Source organism: Rhinatrema bivittatum, chromosome 17, assembly GCF_901001135.1.
Source record: "Rhinatrema bivittatum chromosome 17, aRhiBiv1.1, whole genome shotgun sequence".
NCBI classification, from domain to species: Eukaryota; Metazoa; Chordata; class Amphibia; order Gymnophiona; family Rhinatrematidae; genus Rhinatrema; species Rhinatrema bivittatum.
In genome coordinates this window covers 37,507,718-37,529,647 of record NC_042631.1, presented here as the reverse complement: position 1 = coordinate 37,529,647, position 21,930 = coordinate 37,507,718, and the positions used below count along the sequence as shown (strand labels likewise).

The window sequence follows — 21,930 nt, the reverse complement described above, 5'->3', positions numbered from 1 at the left end:
AGTGGTGTTAGTGAGAGTGAGAGAGAGGGAGGGAGCCTGTGTAAGGGTGCATGAGTGAATGAGACAAGGAACCTAAGTGTGTGTAAGAGAAGGAGCCTGTCTGAGTGAATGAGGTTGGGGTCGGACCTGGAAGGGGGGCGGGGCGGGCACAAGGCAGAAGGTTCGCTTTGGGTGCCTAATTACCCTTGCACCAGTCCTGGCAGGAGGTCTCTAGCAGGCTTAGATTCTCTTGTAAACCTTTTGTGGTATGGGATACCACATATAGCAGGCATTGGACTTCTGAGTCATTTAGTTTCAGCCCTGGGGCTGAGGAGCTCACTAGTACTGTGGGAAAGTCATGGATGTAGATCTAGAAGAGGGTGGGGCTCCGGATACATCCCTGTCTCCTTCCTCCCTCCTGTCTGAAGCTGTTTGTTTTTACCTTCTGGCCAGGGCCGGTGCAATAGTATTGGGCACCCTAGGGGAACCTTCGGTCATGCACCCCCCTTCTCCAGTTTACCTATTGGCAGCAGCTCCAGCACCACAATCCCTCCTACCAGTGGCAGTAGCTCTAGCATCGCACTCCCTTCTTGGTATTGGCTCTAGCACAGCACCGCATTGGGCCTTGTGCTAGTGGAATTTTGTTGCCCTCAAACTTCTGACGCTCTAGGCGACTGCCTAGTTTGCCTAATGGAAGCACCGGCCTTGCTTACAGACGGTTTAATTATATCATAGGTTTTCCCCCCAATTCCACTATGTAATAATTTAAAGTTGAGGCCAGGGTGGCCAGATAGAGTTGAAGGCTTTTGTAAAGTCAATAAAACATCTTTACATGTTTCTTGAGTAAAGATGTGGTTCTGTGTTTTGAGAGGAACCTAATCTGACTTCCTTTACACACACACTCACGCTACACTTCATCCCCCCCCCCACACACACACACACTACACCACCATTGAACAGGGACTTCTAGGGTTGCCACCTGGCTCCATGGCACAAGGAACAGGCTAATCCATTCTTGGTTTTACCTTATTGCATGCAGGGACTTGTAGTTCTAATTTTCCCACTGCATTCCCTAAGAAAGTCGGAAATACAAATGCATGCATGCATTAGAGCAAGGCTAGAACTAGATTAGCCATTCCCTTGAGATGTGGAGCCAGGTGGCAACCCTAGGAACAGCACAGGCAGCAGTAGTGCAGGCTACAATCCCCCCCCCCCCCCCCCCCAGGCATATACTGCCCAAGCACAGCATGGGGTCAGCATGGGCAGAAATAAAGTAAGCTACAGCTCTCTCTCTACTCAACCCCCATGTATTTGCATTGTTGCATCACAGAACGGGGGCATAGGCAGAAGCAGTGAGCTACCCCCCCCCCCCCATAACACACACATACAGGCAGACACACACACACACATTCTCTATGCCTCATCACAGAACGGGGATAGCATGGGCAGAAGTAATGTAAGCTACAACTCTCACCACTCAACCCCCATACATGCACATTATTGCGTCACAGAACGGGGACATAGAGTCATTCAGTACAGTTTGTGAAGTTTACAAGATATTGCAACTTTGGTTGAATAAATGAACATTTGCCCCCTCGGAGAAGAGTGTGGGGTGGATTCTCTTCTTGTTTTGCCCTTGCTCTAGCCCTACAGAGACTCATAGTGCCTTGCGTAACCCTTTTTATTTGTTTTCTTTAAATAATTAGTTTAAAACCCAACTGGAATACAGGAACTCCTTTTCTTTATGCCTTATCTTCTGGCAAACTATCCGAGTGACTCACCACTCTGTGAAAAAAGGTGCTTCCTAGAAGACGTTTGCATGGTAAACAGCAGCGTAGGCGTAGGCGTATAAATCAGCCGTCTGACAACCGTTTGATGCAGCTAAGAGCATGCGCCATGTTCCCTAGCGGGCCTGCTTTTAACCAGAGAAAACCTTCCTGGAGGGGGTGTTCAAGTCAGGAAAGGAAAATAACACTCACAGACTGCATTTTCAACTCTTCCATGCTTTATTTTCCAAGGGAAAACTATCCACACACAAAGGAGGTGCAAACGTCCGTAGGTACTCTGTGCACAAGGCTGTGCACGTGCGCTGTTTCTTTGGAAGCTCCTCTTCCAATGCAGGCAGATTGAGAATTGCTCTCTTAATGCTCAGAACAATCTTTCCTTTCTCCTCTAGGCCCAGTGAATGTGTCTTGGTTCTGTTAAACCTCAAAGATAACAGGGCTGCCTAATGCCTATATGCTGCCAATCCTCTGTCATTTCTGTAGGTTTGGCGTAACCTAGGACAATGGTTCCCAAACCTGTCCTATTGATCCCACAAGTCAGTTGGGTTTTCAAGAGATTTCGCAATGACTATGCATCATGAGATGAATTTGCATATATTGGGGGACTCAGTATATGCAAATGTATCTCATGCCTGATCACTGTGGATATCCTGAAAACCCGACTGGCTGTGGGGGGGGTCGCCTGAACAGGTTTGGGAGATTTTACAACGATGAGGGATTCATCCTTGCGGCATGCAAACTGCATGTGCTTGTAAATATGTCCAGACAGCTACTTAATCTCTGTATAGGAAAAAAATGTGATTCCTGAAAAAATGGCAGTGACTCTAAACAAGGAATAGACTAGGGATGGGCATGTGTAGGAAATGAAATGGAAAAAAAGTAACATTTCCCATATTTTTAAAATGAAATGAATGAGAAATGACAAAATGTTGTTCCTTTTTGTTTAAAAAAAAAGAAAGTAAGGCCCCTTCCCCGTCACACATTCCTGCCCCCCAGGTCGGTGCTTTCTTGTACGGGCAAACATTGACAATGGTGCTGGGCCTCCTCTGCCACTGCCATTTGCAAAGGTAGCAGCGGCAGGGCAGGCGCGACCGGGGAGCACTTCCATAACGCCATTTTCAGCAAGAGGATAACGGGATCTGGGGGCGCACCCAGGAGTGGGGACATTTTGGCTGCCGGTCCAACAGTTTTTTGTTTTGTTTTACTTTCCTTCTGTTTGGGGGTTTTTTTTTTACATTGTGTTTCTTTTTTTTTTTGTTTTGTTTTAAATAAACGAAAAGAAACAAAACAAAATAAAGAAAAAGAAACAAAATCCCCTGAAATGTAAAAAAAAAAAAAAAAAAATGTCTGTGCCCAGCCCTAGAGTAGATCCCTAGACAAGGGTAACAGTCTGCTTTTGATTTTTCATCCCTTTGACAGAAATGGGATCTTTGACAAGTTGAGGAGGAATAAAAGCATGAAGAATGAGAAGCTGTAGTTTTTCTGATTTTGCTTTTCAGAGGATTTTCCCCCTAAGTGGCAGCAGCCGGTCACTCCCCATCCTGCCATGTCGAACACAGCAGCTTCTCACAACGTCTCTGCTACCACCGCGAGCGCGAACACTGCCAGGACCACCACTGAGCCCGGCTTTATTAATCACATCCTTAACAAAATCCCATGTGAGTATTTTATTTAGTTCTAAAACTCTTACAACCCGTAACTCCAAATACAAAAATGTTCCATGTGCCGGACCATAAAACATACATAGTCAAGTTTAAAAATGCAACACGTCACAAATCACAATTTGAACATAAAATCAATAAAAACCACTGAGAGCAGAGGAAGATTTTGCTGGTGCCTGAAGAGGATCGGTGAGTATTGATTTACTGAATAATTTTGGGACTTAAAGTTTGGGGGAGAGTCAAATTGTGGGGTAAATTAATCTTTAATATTTGTGCTTCATTAAAAAGGTATTTTTAAGTGTGTGTGTGTCTGATAAAAAGGCAGAAATGGTAGGCAATTTTGTCTTTCTTTTCCTCCCATCCATCCCTAAGCAGATTCTTTGATTATATAGACTCTTATCCCATTTAAGAAGACAAGACCTTTTCACACCAAAAATCAATCAGGGATTTATCTAAAACAAGGAAGTGACCCAGCCTTTATCAATAGATTAATTGTTATTCCCTTGCAGGCCATTGACAAATTAACATTCAATGCACCATACAAATTTAAAGTGCCACATGTATCTACCAGTTGGTGAGAGGTTGGTTGTGCACCTGGTGCAAAACGCTCCTGGCTCTCAAAGAATGAGTCTGATTGCTGGAGGCCAAAGTGCCGACCTGGGGGAACTGAGGAAGACAGAGAGGGACATAGCAGCCAGTCTGGCAGCCCATGTACTGGCTTGGATGAGCAAGGTCACCTGGACGGACAGCATCAACTTGGTATAGCAGGAAGTGATCCTGTAGCTAGGACATGATCACACAAAGGAGGTGCAGAGTAGAAAGCACACACATTTAGGTAGATAGCCAAAAGAGTAATGCACGGCAAGTAATTATACTGAGTAATAACTGTTCAACAAACAAAACAATTTTTTTATTTTACTGAACGACCCCGACACGGCCGTGTTTCGCGTCAGGCTGCGTCAGGGGGACCAGAAATTTCCAGAATCTTAGTGGTAAATAGGCAGCTCAAGGCATGGGAACAAGGAGGTAGAAACGCGGCAGTGCTTATGACACTAAGGCGTTGGACAAATCTTGGAATTATGAAGTCCACAAGGACTTTCTTATGTTTAAATAATTCAGCACCATCAGGAGCGTGCATCCGCTGGGGCCATAGCGGGGATATATCGCGGGAAGGAAGTCTAGTAAAGAAATTTCAACCGGACCGGGGGTCTCCAATTGCGTAGCTGAAAAAAACTTTTTCGAGGATTTTCTCCTGTTGTTGTGCACAACCGAGGGGGTGTGACCGCAAGAGTCGACCCGGGAAGAATTTACAGTGGGGTAATTTTTAGCGGACCGGGAGGTCTCGGATGTGCACAACAACAGGAGAAAATCCTCGAAAAAATGTTTTTCAGCTACGCAATTGGAGACCCCCGGTCCGGTTGAAATTTCTTTTCTAGATTTCCTTCCCGCGATGGCCCCAGCGGATGCACGCTCCTGATGGTGCTGAATTATTTAAACATAAGAAAGTCCTTGCGGACTTCATAATTCCAAGATTTGTCCAACGCCTTAGTGTCATAAGCACTGCCACATTTCTACCTCCTTGTTCCCATGCCTTGAGCTGCTTATTTACCACTAAGATTCTGGAAATTTCTGGTCCCCCCGACGCAGCCTGACGCGAAACACGGCCGTGTCGGGGTCGTTCAGAAAAATAAAAAATTGTTTTGGTTGTTAAACTGTTATTGCTCAGTATAATTATTTGCCGCACACTACTCTTTTGGCTAGGACATGATCACAAGGTGATGCATTATCCTCTCACACTGAGGAGGGTTCTCCAAGGGGCTGTGCCCAGGAGGGAAGGGCTAGGTCGGCTGTCATAGCTGGTGATTCATTCTATAGGAATCTAGATAGCTGAGTGGGTGTGGGTGTGAGGATTGCTTGGTAACTTGCCTGCCTGCCTGGTACAAAGGTGATGGAGCTCACACATCACCTAGATAGGATTTTAGAGAATGCTGGGGAGGAGCTGGCTGTCGTGATACATGTGGGTGCCAAAAGACATAGGAAGGTGATGGAAGGAGGTTCTGGAAGCTAAATTTAGACTTTTGGGTAGAAAGTTGAAATGTGAAACGCTCCCTGTTCCACATGCAGGACCCCAGAAGCAGGCAGAGCTCTTGAGTCTCATTGCATGGATGAAGTAATGGTGCAGAGAAGAGGGGTTTAGTTGGTTTAGGAACCTGGGAAGGAGGAGTCCAACATAACCAGAGTGGAACCAGGCTGCTGGCACAACTTTTAAAAGGAGAGAGAGCATCTTTTAAATTAGAACATGGGGTAAAGTTGACAGTCACTCAGCAGCGCATGGTTCAGTGGAAGGTATCTTCATGGGATATTAAAATAACAGAGGAATTAGGGTCTCCCAATAGAGAAGTTCCAATAAAAGCAAAAATAGCCCATGTGCCTATAAATAAAGAAAAGATTGAGTTATAAGATTCCAAATTATCCCTATTAACTGCTAGGAAAATTATACATACAAATAAAAAACATACCTTGAAATGTCTGTATGCTAATGCCAGAAGTCTAAAAAGGAAGATGGGAGAGTTAGAATATATAGCACTGAATGAAGAGGTAGACATAATTGGCATCTCAGAGACCTGGTGAAAGGAGTATAATCAGTAGGACAATGCTATACAAGGGTACAAATTATATCGCAGTGATAGGGTGGATCAATATGGTGTGGGAGGGGGGTTGGCACTTTATATTAGGGGTGGCATAGAGTCCAACAGGATAAAGATCTTGCAGGAGACTAAATGCACAGTGGAAGATGGGGGAAGAGTATAACGGCGGGGAAATTCTACCATCCACCTGGTCAAAATGAACAAATGGACAATGAAATGCTAACAGAAATTAAGAGAAGCTAATAAATTTGGCACACAGTTAATAATGAGAAATTTCAATCACCCCAATATTGACTGGGTAAATGTCACATCAGGACATTTATTTATTTATTTATTTATTTAACAACTTTTTAATATACCGACGTTCGTATGGCACATCACGCCGGTTTACAATTAACTCAAAAGGAGGAAATTACAATGAACAGGGGAAGGGGGGTGGGAGCAGGCGAGAAAGAGGAGAGGGGTGAGGGAGACAGGAGAGGAGGGAAAAGATAGGTAGCATGGAATGGAGAATAAAAGAACAACTGTTAAAATAGCAGGAACTTATTTACAGAAGGATCTATTTACAGTGGTTGCAACTAAAGTAAGATTGTTTACCTCAGTTTAACTGTATAATTTTGTAAATTGCAGTACGATAAAGGGAGGGGCGGAGGGGGGATGGCAATGAGATATTGCCTTAGGATAAGGGGGGAGGGGGGGAGTAGACAAGGAGAGGGGTACTAGGGGTGCATCTAGGTTTGGTTGGTTTCAGGATAGGCCTTTCTGAAAAGCCAAGTTTTTATACCTTTTTTGAAGGTGGCCAGGCAGGGTTCAAGGCGGAGAAAGGTGGGAAGGGAGTTCCAGAGTGTAGGGCCCGCTATAGTAAAGGCCCTTTCTCTCGTGGAGGTGAGGTGAGCAATTTTGAGGGAGGGGGTCTGTAGGGTACCTGCGAGGGAGGATCTGGTTGGACGGTTGGTTATGCGGAAGTGAGGCGAGTCCTTGAGCCAGGGGTTGGTTCTGTAGAGCAGATTGTGAAGGATGGTGAGGGTTTTATACTGTATACGGAAGGTGATGGGTAACCAGTGGAGGTCCTTAAGTATGGGGGTGATGTGGTCTCTTTTTCGGGTGTTAGTTAAAATTCTCGCCATGGCGTTCTGTAGGATTTGTAGGGGTTTGATGGTGGACTCTGGGAGGCCAAGGAGGATGGAATTGCAGTAGTCCACTTTGGAGAGGATAGTGGTCTGCAGGACTAGTCGGAAATCTTGTGTGTGGAGCAGTGGTTTAAGCTTTTTCATGATGTGGAGTTTGTAAAAGCCCCCCTTTAAAAGGGATTTAATATGAGCTTTGAAATCGAGGCGCTGGTCTAGTTCAATACCAAGGTCTCTAACAGTCAGTGGTGTAGCGGGGGGAGAGAGTATGTTATTGGGGGATGTAAGTTCAGGTTGATTAGATATAATGAGTATCTCAGTTTTTGAGGCATTAAGAGCAAGGTGGAGGTTGGATAGAAGTGAGTTGATGCCTGTAAGATAGGAGTCCCAGAGTTGGAGGGTTTCTTTTAGTGTGTTTTTGATGGGGATGAGGATTTGAACGTCGTCGGCGTATAAGAAGAAGTTCAATCCTAGGTCGGCGAGGAGGTGGCACAGGGGCAGTATATAAATATTGAAGAGGGTAGAGGAGAGTGAGGACCCCTGGGGAACTCCTTGTGTGAGAGAAATGTGAGAAGATTCAGCTTTGTCAATTTTCACTATGTATTCTCTGTGGGAGAGGTATGAGGAGAACCAAGATAATGCAGTGCCTGCGATGCCTATTTCTGCTAGGAGGGAAAGTAGGATTTGATGATTGACCGTGTCGAAGGCAGCTGAGATATCAAGGACATGCTAGAGAGTAAAGTTTCTAGATGAAATAAATAACTGCTATATGGAGCAGTTGGTCAGGGAACCAAAGAGAAGGGGAGCCATTCGTCACTGTAGGAAGAAAGCAGGTGGAGCCAGTTCCTTCTTCTCCAGAAGGGATAGGGGAGCTTGCTGCCACTCTTCAGTGCAGGGAAGTGCTTGTTTCTTGGGGGGTTTTTTCTTTCCCTCCGGTGACGGCCGACTCCTGCAGTCACAGCGGATGAGGCATGCCACACGGTAGCAAATGCTCCATGTGTGGTGAGACATGCACACGACTCTCCCGGATCGGCCTATGTTCTTGCTGCTTCTCTGGGGGAGAGGGCAGTTCGGGATCGATCGCAGTGACTACTGAATGGTAGCATGGGTCTGGCAGGCCCCTGTCTGTGTCGTGGGAGGCATCAGATCCATTCCTGGTCAGCAGGGGGTCAATAAGGGGTGGAAGAGGACCTCCTGTGGTAGACTTTGGATAATTCTTCCACCTTTTCAGCTGATTTTATGTAGGTGTTACACAAGGCTTATTTGGACCGGAAAGCCACGGGGTGGCATGGGCCCAAGCCAGAGGCTTCAACAGGTCCGCACCCCAGGAAAAGATCCAGGGTCTCAAGGGCTTCTGGGGTACCCAGGGTTCGGCGAGCCCTTGGAATGCCCTTGCAGGATGCCACGGTGGATGACCTCTCTGATGGTTCCGAGGACAGGGTTCCATCCGGAACGGGTCCTCCTGATGTGGAGCCTTCCCTTGGGGGGGGGGGGGGGGCAGGATATGGAGGAGGGGAAGGGGAAAGTTCCGGCTGTGGAGGGGAACAATCCGAAGGTGGTGCGTCTGTTCCACAGCGAAGGTTTGGGACCCCTGATCCCCTATGTCCTGGCTGAGTTAGGGATAAAGGTTCCACAGGAGGAGTCCAATCAGGAGGAGGTGGATCTGGTCATGAATAGTTTAAGGGGTCCAGTGAAGGCGTTTCCTTTCCATAAGTACATTAAAAAGTTGGTGGTCAGGGAGTGGGATACTCCGGAGATTGGCTTGAAGGTTGGCAGAGCGATGGATAAGCTATATCCTTTGCCTGAGGACACGCTAGAACTCTTGCAAGTACTGAAAGTGGATGCCTCAGTATCAGCTCTTACTAAGAATACAACTGTTCTGATGGCTGGTGCTACAGCTTTGAAGAATCTGAAGGATAGGAAGCTAGAGGTCCATCTGAAAAAGATTTTTGAGGTGTCTGGACTCGGCGTACGTGCTGTGGTATGCAGCAGTTTTATGCTTTGGGCAATGGGTGCAGCAGTTGCAAACTGACAAGTCCATGTCCTCCCCAAAGGCAAAGCGGGCAGAGTGGCAGGGTTGCTGTATGACCTCATTGGGATTTCCTCTAGAATGGTGATGTCAGCGGTCTCAACCAGGAGGCTTCTTTAGTTGAGGAACTGGTCGGCGGATATTTCGTCCAAGTCTCAGGAGCGTTGCCCTTCAAGGGAAGGCTGCTTTTTGGAGAGGATTTGGAGGAGCTGATAAAGCATCTGGGATAGAATAAAGTACACAAGTTACTTGAGGATAAACCTAAAGGGACAAAAGGTTCCTTTTCTGTGCATTCTCAGTTTCGAGGGAATAGGCAATTTCGGCAAGAGAGGACATTGGGAGGAGCCCAGAGGCAGCAGTCCTGGAACAAATTTTTTTGAGGCCGAAAGCTGAACCAGGATGGCTCTAGCCAGGTTGGCACTGGAGCCAAATCTGCACAATGAAACAAAGCCAGCCCACTCCTCCGTCCCGGTTATAGGGGGTCAGTTGACTCTTTTTTTTTACGAGGAGTGGGCCAAAATCATGACGCACCAGTGGGTCTTTAAGCATGATAAAGCAAGGTTACACTTTAGAATTTGCTTGTCCCCTAAGGAACCTGTTCATGGCCTCCCCTTGTGCCTCCATAGGAAAAAGGTGGGTGGTACAGCAGAACATCAGCTGCCTACAGATGCTGGGAGCAAATGTTCCCGTCCCCCTGGAAGAACGAAGGACGGGCTGTTGTTCCATTTATTTTGTGGTTCCAAAGGAGGGGACCTTTCATTCAATTTTGGATTTGAAGAAAGTAAATGTGGCTCTCATGGTTTCTCATTTTCGGAGGGAAACTCTGCACTCTATCATTGCAGCGATGTGCAAGGAGGAGTTCTTGGCATCCCTGAATTTGACTGAGACGTTCTTGCAGATAGGGATCCAGCCTGACCATCCAGAGGTTTCTCTGATTCATGATCCTCTGCATGCATTTTCAGTTTTGTGCCTTTCTGTTCGGTCTGGCAACAGCTCCATGGACTTTCACCAAGGTGATGGTGGTGGTGGCAGCAGCTATCAGGAAGGAGCGTATGCTGGTGTGCCCATATCTGGACAACTGGCTCATTTGAGCGAAGTCAGAGGTCCTTTGCAGACAAGTGGTGTACCTGGTGCTGCAGCGCTTGTGATCCCTGGGACGGATAGTGAATTTGTCAAAGAGTAATTTCACCCTTTCTCAAGTGTTGGAGTTTATGGGAGCACATTTTGATACCAAGCTGAAGAATGTTTTTATTACATAAGAGTGTATTGTTGAGTTGCAGTCGCAAGTTTGCAGGTTGTTGGAGAGCCAGGTGTCCAAGGGTCTGGGATTTCCTACAGGTTCTCGGTTCTATGGCATCTACTTTAGCACTCATTCCTTGGGCGTTTGCTCTTATGAAGCCTCTGCAGGCAGCGTTGCTTTCCCGGTGGTATGCATTGTCAGAGCAGTTTCAGTTTTCACTTCCTCTTACGGATCTAGCCTGGTCCAGTCTCTCATAGTGGCTTGGTCGGGGCCATTTGTGTCAAGGGGTGACTTGGAAATTCTGGAATGACGGTGGTTACCAGTGACACCACTCTCTCCAGTTGGGGAGCTTTCTGCCAAGCTCAGACAGTGCAAGACTTGTGGTCGGCACTTAGAGACGAGAGTGGTGCGGTTGGTGCCTCGTGCGTTTCTTCCTCTCTTGCATGGCCATCCAGTCAGGATCTTATCAGATACTGTGACGACGGTGGCTTATATCAACTGGCAGGGTGGTACCAAGAGTGGAGCAGTGGCTCAGGAAACTCGGGAGCTAATCCGCTGGGCAGAACAGCATCTGGTGTTGATAGTGGCTTCTCACATAGCCTTTGAGGGAATGGAATAATTTGATTTAATTGTGGCATGGCGTTTTCCATTGAATTTTTTGAAGAATGAGGCACACTCTTTTTATTTTATGATTTTTATGTCTTTTAGATTTATTTCATACTGTAGTTGCTTTTATGATTTTTAGTATTGTATTAGTTCTTAATTATTTATTATTTTATAGCTACATATTTGCTAGTATTTAGATTTTATTAATGATTTATTGTATTTTCTCTATTTTATCATATTGTAAACCGTTGTGAAGGAACTACTGATACGACAATATATAAAAAACTAATAAACTAGAAACTTATTATTTTGGTAATTTATTTGTTTTGTTATTAAGATATTTATTGTAATTTTGGATTTTTATGTTTTTCATTTTTACTATTGTATTTATTGTAAACCATTGTGATTAAATATGGAATGAAGATATATAAAAGCTTGCTATAAATAAATAAATAAATAAATGTGCAAGTGGATTTTCTCAGCCATCAACAGCTAGATCCCAGAGCATGGGAGATGTTGGAGGAAGCAATGACTCTCACATGTTGCAGATGGGGCAGACCCTGCATGGATTTAATGACAACTCAGTGAAATGCCAAGGCGCCCCACTTCTTCAGTCATAGAAGAGAGTGCGGGGCAGAGGGAGTCAACGCCTTTGTTTTTACTTGGCCTCAGGACATACTCCTTTAATTGTTTCTACAATGGCTGCTGGTGGGAAAGATTTTGTATAGTAGGTTCACCTGGGAGGTGTAATTCTGGTGGCTCCGGAGTGGCCTTGGAGACCTTGGTTTGCAGATCTGATCAACCTAGCAGTAGAAGGCCCATTGAGGCTCACTCATCTGCCAAAGCTTCTGCATCAAGGTCCCATATTTTCAGATCAAGTGGCTCAGTTCTATCTCGTGGCTTTGCTTTTGAGAGGAAACGCTTAAGTGAGAAAGGTTACTCTGAGGTGACTCCAGGGTGATCTAGAAAACTATAAACTGGTGAGCCTGAGTTCAGTGCCAAGAAAAAATCATAGCAATTATTCTAAAGAACAAAATCACAGAACATATAGAAAGGCATGTTTTAATGGGATTCAACCAGCATGGATTTAGACAAGGGAAGTCTTGCCTCACCAATTTACTACATTTTTTGAAGGTGTTAATAAACATGTAGATAATGGTGATCCGGTGGATATAGTATATTTGGATTTTCAGAAGGTGTTTGACAAAGTCCTCCATGAAAGATTTCTTAGAAAAATAAAAAGTCGAGGTAGGAGGCAATGTCTTGTTATGGATTGCAAAATGGTTAACAGGAAGCATAGAGTAGGACTAAGTGGTAAGTTTTCTCAGCAGAGAAGGATAAACAGTGGAATGCCTAGGGGGGATCTGTACTGGGATTGGTGCTTTTTTAATATAATTTAAAAATGATCTGGAAAGAGGAACCATGAGGGAGGTGATCAGATTTTCAGATGACCCAAAAGTATTCCAAGTTGTTAAATCACAAATGGATTCTGTGAAATTGCAGGAAGACCTTGTGAGAGACTGGAAGATTAGGCATCAACATGGAGGTTAAATTTAATGTGGACAACTGCAAAGTGATGCACTTAGGGATAAGTAGCTCACACTGTAGTTACACGATGTTAGGTTCCATATTAGATGTTACCACCCAGGAAAAGGATCTGGGTGTCATCGTGCACAATACTTTGAAATCCTCAGGTCAATGTGCAGCAGCGGTCAAAAAAGCAAACAGAGTGGTAGGAATTATTGGGAAAGGAATGGAGAATAAAATGTAAGCCCTCTGGGGATAGGGAAATACCTACAGTACCTGAATGTAAGTGCTGAAAAAAGTGCAAAAAGCAGACTATATAAAAAAAAAAATCTATAATACCTCTGAATTACTCCATTGAATTGTGTGCAGTTCTGATCACTGCATCCCAGAAAAGATATAGCTGAACTGGAAAAGGTATAGAGAGGCATGACCAAACTGATAAAGGAGATGGAACAGCTTCCCTATGAGGAAAGGCTAAAGAGATTAGGGCTCTTCAGCTTGGAGAAGAGATGGTTGAGGGGGGATATAATAGAGGTCTTTAAGATCATGAGAGGTCTATAACGGGTAAATGTGAATCAGTTATTTACCCTTTCCAATAATAGAAGGACTAGGGGGCATTCCATGAAGTTATTAATTAGCACATTTAAAACAAATCAGAGAAAATTCTTTTTCATTCAGTACACAGTTAAGCTCTGGAATTCTTTGCAGGAGGATGTAGCTGGTTTTTAAAAGTTTTGGACAAGTTCCTGGTGGAAAAGTCCATAAACTGTTATTAACCTGATAGACTTGGGAAAAGCCAATTCTTATCCCTGGGCGTTAGCAGCATAGGATCTGTCTACTGTTTGGGATCCTGCCAGGTACTTATGACTTGGATTGGCCACTGTTGGAAACAGGATATTGGGCTTGATTGACCCTCAGTCTAACCCAGTATGGCAACTCTTATGTTCTTTTATAAACAGGAAAGTGTTCAATAATTTTCTAAAACAAAATAATCTTTGCTTCTCAACTCCCCAGGCAACACATTCCACAATATTGGCCCAATATACAAGAAGGCTCTAGATTAAATCTCCTATAAGGAAAACTCCCTTAAGGATGGAACTGCCAGTAAGTTTGCCTCGCTTCAGCGGGGAGGAGTTCCAGCCTCTCTATTAAGGAAGATTGGCTTACATAGAATGGGAGGTATAAGGGAGTGGATGTGTGACCTGCAGAGACTTGGTGGCATCAGAAGAATGGAGGTGTGGATGCAGGGCATGCCCTCCCGGAAGAGGTGGTGAAAGCAAAACACATGACGGAATTCAAAAGGGCGCAACCCTACAGACTAGAGGATGGAAATGAAGAAATGGAGACATCTATGTTAACTTTAGATGTTACACGTTTGCATGGGGGTAACCTGCACGGAGCAACAGTTACTACCACCCTTAACAGAAAACATGTGGGTAACCCTCATGGAGTAGCAGTTACTACCCTAAGCAGAAGGTATGGGGGTAATTGCACAGCTATTACCCTTAACTGAAAGCATGGGGGTAACCTGCACAGAGCAGCAGTTACTATTCCCATTAACAAGAGGCATGGGGGGTAACCTGTACAGAGAGGAAGTTACTACCAAAAGCAACTTGCTGGGTATACAGGATGGACCATTTGGTCTTTATCTGTCATCAATTACTATGTTACTATGTGGCCTGCACAGAGCTGGGAGGGGGGTGGGGGGGTTCAGCCAACTTGATGGCACATAACATAAGAATTGCCATGCTGGATCTCACCAATGTCCATCGAGCCCAACAATGGACAATCAGGTGCGCTGAGTGAAAAAGCACTCTCTATGATCTGTTTTCAATCTGCTGGTTGTTTAGTTTCATAGGGTGTCCTCTTGTATTAGTATTTTTGAAAGAGTAAATAACCGTCCTTTATTTACCCGTTCCATTCCACTCATGATTTCATAAACATCTATCATGTCTTCTCTCAGGCGTCTCTCTTCCAAGCTGAAGAGCCCTAGCCTGTTTAGTTTCTCACTGTAGGAGAGATGTTCCACCCCTTTTATTGTTTTTGTCACCCTCCCCTGTACCGTTCTAGTTCCACTATGCCTTTCTTGAGATGGGGTGACCAGGCCTGCACACAGTACTTAAGGTCGCTTCATAGCTTGATACAGGGGCAATATGTTTTTTGTTTTATTCGGATCATTCCTAACATTCTATTTGTTTTTTTGACCATTGCCGCACACTTGAGTCAAGGATTTCACAAGGACTCCAAAGGTGCTTTTTCGGGGTGGTGATCCAATACCGAACCAAGCATTGTGTACCTGTAGTTGGAATTATTTATCCCTATGTGCATCGTTTTGCACTTTTTCCCATTAAATTTGATCTGCCATTCAGTTGCCCAGTCTCCTACACTGGAATTGGAATTGGCTATAGGCACACTAGAGTTGTGCCTGGGGGCAGCAGGCTGGCTGAAGAGTTGCTGCCTTCCAGCTGTGCTGAATCTCAGTCATCAGAGGGCAGCCCTCCCTTCCCAGGCAGTGAATAGGGAACAGATGAGCCTGCAGCAGACAGAGCAAAGGGGGGGTCATTTGGGAAGGTTAGGAGGGTCTGAGTGGGAATGATTAGAGGTGAAGGAGGTGACACACACACCAGTCCCTTCTTCTCTAAGAGAGAAGGGACTGGTGTGTGTGTGTGTGTGTGTGTATTATTATTATTTATTATGTCAAACTGAGTGGGATAGAAGGTGGAGCAGGGAAGAAGCACCGTAGGGACATCTACTTCATCCCCCTCATCCACCAATGCAATTCAGATCCCATGACCTTGGATTCTTTCCCCAAGATCCTGGAATCTCCTTTCCTTCCTACTTGTCCCTCTCCCCAGTTCTTGGAACCCTGCCTCAACCCCTCCTACTCTCTTCTCCCCTTTCTCATAAAAACAGAGAAATATGATGGCAGAAAAAAACCCCCATATGGCCTATCTAGTCTGTCCATCCACACCAACTGCTCAGCTCTGCAGCCCCTACCACTCCCTGAAGAGATCCCCTGTGCTTGCCCCAGACTTTCTTGAATTCAAATACTGTCCTTGTCTCCACCACCTACACTGGGAAGCTGTTCCGTGCATACTTCCTTAGATTACTCCTCAGTCTACCACCTTTATAACCCTCCTTCCAGAGCCTCGTGTGCATTGATATCTTGGAATTATTTAAATGTCTCTATCATATCTCCCTCACTTGCCTTGTCTCTAGGGTATATATGTTTAGGTCTTAAATCTATTCCCATATGCTTTAGAATGAAGGCCACGGACCATTTTAATAGCCACTCTTTGGACAGACTCCATCCTGTTTATATTTATTTATTTAGGTTTTTGTATACCGTCGTTCCACTGTGAGAATCACTAGATCACCACGGTGCATAAGTTAGATGAAAGATACAAATGAGGGGTGAAGGGAAGACTTTTAAACATAATGACAATCAATGAACACATTTTAGTATTAAGGATGAACTTTTAGTTACAAAGAGATCTAGAAGGCATTGTTGAAGAGCCAGGATTTCAGGTCCTGTTTAAATTTTTTATTTATTTATTTATTTATTTATTTATGGCTTTTATATACCGATCTTCTTGCATTGGATACAAATCAAACCGGTTTACAGTGAAACAACTGAATACTTGCCATGGAGCAAATTACATAGAACAAAAACAGTCAAAAACAGAAAAACAATGAGTAACATAGGTATAGGAGTTAGATAATATCATACAACAAAACCATAACAATAAAAATATCATAAAACAAAAACCATAACCATGCAGGAGATGAATCAAGGCTTAAGATTGCACTAAACTGTTTGGGCATGTTGCAAAAAGGGTGAACTGAGCGATTGAAAGAATCACTTTCTTGGTGTCAGTAGTAGTTCGAAGGTTTTCAGGTAAGGAGTTCCAGAGTGTGGGGCCTGCTATAGAAATAGCTCTCTCTCTTGTTTGTCGTAAGTAGTAGCTTTTTATGGTTGGTATTTCCAGTAAACCTTTATTATGAGATATAAGAGAATGAGTAGGAATATGTAGATGACATTTTTTTCCAAGTAGCTCATTGTTAGGATCCCGGTTATGGTGAATTATTGTTAGAACTTTGTAGGTAACTCTAGATTGCACTGGGAGCCAATGGAGGGCAATCAGAGTTGGGGTAATGTGATCAAATTTTCTTTTACCGGTCAGGAGTCTGGCCGCTGCATTTTGGAGAAGTTGGAGGGGTTTAAGGTGACTTGCTGGAAATCCTAGAAAGAGAGAGTTGCAGTCGTCCAGATTAGAGAATATAAGAGATTGTAAAACAGTTCTGAAATCATTATATGTTTGAAGATGCACACAGTATTCCACGTGAGGTCTCACCAGGGGCGATATCACCTCCCTTTCTCTCCTGACCATTCCTCTCCCTGGCTTTTACCGTCACTTGTTTGACCACCTTGAGCTCATTGGATACAGTCCCCACCCAGATCCTGCTCTTGTTTCATGCAGAGACTGTACCACTTCCTTGTCTTTCTGCAGCCCAAACGCATTTTTTTTAGCACTAAATCCCAGAACCTGCCTTGCTCTCCCTCCTGTGCTCACATCCCAAATTCCCGATCTTCCCCCTTTCCTGAGCCTTCCGTATCCTCATCCTCAGGCCTTGCCAGCTCTTTCCTTCTCACAGTCCTCCACCTAGCTCCAGTCCTCTCATTTTCTTCTTGCCTATTCCTGGCCCTCCTCCCTTATCTCTTCAGCCCTGGGCCTCTCACCCTCTCCTTTTCTTCTCTCCATCCCTGAGATTTCATCCCTTTTTCTGATGCTTGAGATCTCCTTTCCTCACCCAATAATAAAATAGACATAAGCAAGGCTGGAAATCTACTTCATTTTTATAACAAAATTTACAACATAAAAATGATTGCTAGTGGACTTCAGAAGTTTCTAAATTTTACCACAGAATCTGCCCCTGAGCTGCTGCAGGAAACTGTGTGGCTCTGCCTTAGACCTTCTTCTCCCTGTTAGCTGACTTTATGGGGGAGGGCCGAGAGCACCAACAGTGCCTAGGGGTGGCAAAACCCTAAATCTGTTGCTGGTCTCACAAGGTCCCTCTGCAGTACCTCGCGATCCATTATGGCTGTTGTGACAGATTTGAATAATTTTGTATCATCTGCACATTTGACCACCTCGCTCGTCGTTCAGTTTTCCAGATCATTTATGAATATGTTAAACAGCAGAGTTCCCAGTACCAATCCCTGTGGCACTCCTTTAATGACCATTCTCCATTTGGAAAGCTGACCATTTAGTCCTACTCTTTGATGCCTGCCTTTTAACCAGTTAACAATCCACTATAGGACATTACCTCTTATCCCATGACGCTGTAATTTCCTGAGGAGTTTCTCATGGGGGACTTCGTCAAATGCCTCCTGAAACTCCAACTTCATTAAATCAGCCAGCTCGCCTTTATCTACATGTCTATTTACATCTTCAAAAAACTCTAAAAGGTCATTAAGACAGGACTTTCCTTTGCTAAAACCATGTTGACTCTTCCTCATTGAGCCATGTCTGCCCTCATGGCTAGTGATTTTGTTTTGAAGAATGGCTTGTGTCTCAGATCATGCCTGGAGCCCTTTTTAAAAAGTGGTGTCACATTGGCCACCTTCCAGTCTTCAGAAATCGTGGCTGTTTTAAATGACAGATTGCAGATTACTTGCAACAGGTTAGCAAATTCATGTTTTAATGTTTTTAGGGCTCTGGGGCGGATGCCACCCAGTCCCGGTGATTTGTTACTCTTTAGTTTGTCAATCTGAACCATTACATCCTCCATTGGCACAGATATTTGTTATAGTTGCTCAGAGCCTCCATTAATGAATGTTTCAGGTGGGGTATGTTCCCAACCTCCTCCTCAGTAAATGTTGAGGCAAAGAATTCATTTGGGTTTTTCTGCTATTCCTTTGTCCTCCCTGGGAACCTCTTTTACCCCTCGGGTCTTCTCTAGCTATCCAACTGACTCCCTCACAGGCTTTTTGCTTCAAAGGAACTTAAAACAGTTTTTACTATTACTTTTTGCCTCACCAGCAAGATTCTTCTCAAATTTTCTTGGCTTGCCTTACTTCTACTGCACACTGCCAAACAGGAAACTTGGGTATGATTTCTGGCTCAGGTCTTCCTCGCCCTGGGCTTGGCTGGGGATGCTGCAGAGGCAGCATTCACAGACCCCCGAGCAGAGGGAGTCACCGTCATTGTGCAATAGTGACTTATTGTGGCTGGATTTAGGGCCCATGATTTCACCAAGTCCCAGCCCTGATTCTGAATGAGTTAAAAGCCCACAGGTGTAGGGGAAATTCTTGGGTCAAAAACTTAGGGGCGTGAGCGGTGGAAGTGCATTCATTGGACAATGGTGGGAGACTGACACGTCTGTATGAAGAAAAGCAGGGAGATCAATCCGCACTGACCCGTCTTGACTACTAAGGGTCACTGCCCTATCACATTTAGGAAAAAGTTGGTAAAAGTGGCAGCCGTGTGACTGTGTCTGGCCTTCCCTGAACTAACTGCTCTGTCAGTGGAAGTGGGGTAGGCACGGACCCTCCCCTGGGTCTTGCTGCTGGATGACATGACAAGCAGACTGTGCATGGGAACACGAGTCTTGTTTCTGATGCCAGCGAGACCTTTTTCTTTGTCTCTCGCTAAGCCTCCCTATTGAAGAGGCTTTGAATGCTGTCGTGCATGGTAAAAGTGAGAGGTGGGATTGGAATCTGGATCTCCATCAGGCCTAGGAAGAAGCGCCATGCCAAGTGAGTGAGTTACAGGTGCGCCTCCTCCCAACACTTACCTGTCATTCCCACATTATATGAACTGGCAACTGTGAAATGGCATGGGGCCCAGATTCCCAGGGGATTGCCCTGGAAGTACTAAAAGTGCCCATTTCTGTAATAATTAAACATTAAAAGGGTATTGACCTAAGGAGCTTCTGTGCAACTAGACATTTGCCCTGGCTAATGATGCTCAGAATCTTTTTTTTTTTTATGGTTTCTTAAGGAAGAGATTTCTGGTTTACAACAGCGCAGCTTCTCCCTCTTTAAGCTCCTACAGTGACGTCATGTGAAGTACTGTACGATGTCATAACCTTGTTTTGAGGACATCACAGTGTGAACTCAGAAACATAGATGATATTGGCAGAGAAGAACCAGTCTGCCCATTTGTACCTGCCTACTTGATGTGTGGTCTTCTCCCTCCCTTCTGCTGCCACTACGATCCCTCTGTGTCTGCCCCATGCATGCTTACTTTCTCTTCTTTTTTGCCTCCAGTAACCTCTGCTGGAAGTCTGGGCCAGGTGTTTCCCACCTTCTCAGTTGTTTCTCACATTCCTTTCGAGGCTCCCTCTCTTCGGCGCCATATGTTGACCCCCCCCCCCTCCCCCTTGTCTTAGAGCTTCCCATCAAGGTGCTGGGTCATGACATGACTTAAGTTTTATCACAGGAAATGGCAGCAGACAAAGGCCGGTTGTTCCATCCAGTCTGCTCAGTCTAGATTCTTTCGCTCTGATTTTCTACCACATTGGGTAAAACACCCCACTATGGTTAAACCAACACCAGTTCCCGCACTCATATCTATTCCCAAGACTCTCACCCCTGATTCTACCCTCACTCCCCCCCAATTCTGCCTCCAGCATGACCAAATTCTGTTACGGTACCAGCATCCACCACCCCACCAGGAGGCATTTCAGGCCTTGTCGTCTTCCCTTTTCATTTGTAAAAGACCAGCATGCAATCCAACACCCAGGCCCTCTTTCATGTCGTACCACCAAGTTTCAGAACAATCCATCGAGATATCGGAAGTTGCAATCTGTGGTTGACTTAAATTATAAACATTTCTCTCTCTCTCTTTGTCTGTCTGCCTTTCTCTCTCCCATTCCTGCGGGCTCTTTAGTGCCGAGATGGGCTCTGATTGCCATTGCAGTTGCTGCAGCTCTGCTCCTGCTGCTCATTATCCTCTGTATCATCACCAAGTGCTGCTGCCGCAAGAAGAAGCAGAAGAAGAAGGAACGGATCACCTTAGGCAACGTCAATGGCTCCACCACTGCCAGCTTGGTAAGTGTCATTACTGCCAGCCAGGGGAAGTGTCACTCTACCTGCCACCATCCTGTCACTGCCAGCCAGGGAGGTGTCATTACTGCCAGCCAGGGGGACTGTCACTACTACCTGCCACCATCCTGTCACTGCCAGCCAGGGAGGTGTCATTACTGCCAGCCAGGGGGACTGTCACTACTACCTGCCACCATCCTGTTACTGCCAGCCAGGGAGGTGTCATTACTGCCAGCCAGGGGGACTGTCACTACTACCTGCCACCATCCTGTTACTGCCAGCCAGGGAAGTGTCACTACTGCCAGCCAGGAGGACTGTCACTACTACCTGCCACCATCCTGTTACTGCCAGCCTGGTAAGGGTCATTACTGCCAGCCAGGGAGGTATCATTACTGCCAGCCAGGGGGACTGTCACTACTACCTGCCACCATCCTGTTACTGCCAGCCAGGGAGGTGTCATTACTGCCAGCCAGGGGGACTGTCACTACTACCTGCCACCATCCTGTTACTGCCAGCCAGGGAGGTGTCATTACTGCCAGCCAGGGAAGTGTCACTACTGCCAGCCAGGGGGACTGTCACTACTACCTGCCACCATCCTGTTACTGCCAGCCAGGGGGACTGTCATTACTACCTGCCACCATCCTGTTACTGCCAGCCAGGGAAGTGTCACTACTGCCAGCCAGGAGGACTGTCACTACTACCTGCCACCATCCTGTTACTGCCAGCCTGGTAAGGGTCATTACTGCCAGCCAGGGAGGTATCATTACTGCCAGCCAGGGGGACTGTCACTACTACCTGCCACCATCCTGTTACTGCCAGCCAGGGAGGTGTCATTACTGCCAGCCAGGGGGACTGTCACTACTACCTGCCACCATCCTGTTACTGCCAGCCAGGGAGGTGTCATTACTGCCAGCCAGGGAAGTGTCACTACTGCCAGCCAGGGGGACTGTCACTACTACCTGCCACCATCCTGTTACTGCCAGCCTGGTAAGGGTCATTACTGCCAGCCAGGGAGGTATCATTACTGCCAGCCAGGGGGACTGTCACTACTACCTGCCACCATCCTGTTACTACCAGCCAGGGAGGTATCATTACTGCCAGCCAGGGGGACTGTCACTACTACCTGCCACCATCCTGTTACTGCCAGCCAGGGAGGTATCATTACTGCCAGCCAGGGGGACTGTCACTACTACCTGCCACCATCCTGTTACTGCCAGCCAGGGAGGTGTCACTACTGCCAGCCAGGGAAGTGTCACTTCTGCCAGACAGGGGGACTGTC

General features: G+C 45.7%; 1 protein-coding gene across 2 annotated transcripts in view; it reads left to right on the top strand.

Moving 5' to 3' along the window:
- SYT8 (synaptotagmin 8) overlaps positions 1–21,930 on the top strand; it is a 73,889-nt gene that overhangs the window by 34,241 nt on the left and 17,718 nt on the right. For both annotated transcript variants that reach the window (XM_029582717.1, XM_029582718.1), the window contains exons 2-3: positions 3,265–3,421; positions 20,497–20,657. In XM_029582717.1, coding sequence (XP_029438577.1) covers positions 3,310–3,421; positions 20,497–20,657 — 273 coding nt within the window. In that variant the 5' untranslated portion in view covers positions 3,265–3,309. The remainder of the gene's footprint in view (positions 1–3,264; positions 3,422–20,496; positions 20,658–21,930) is intronic.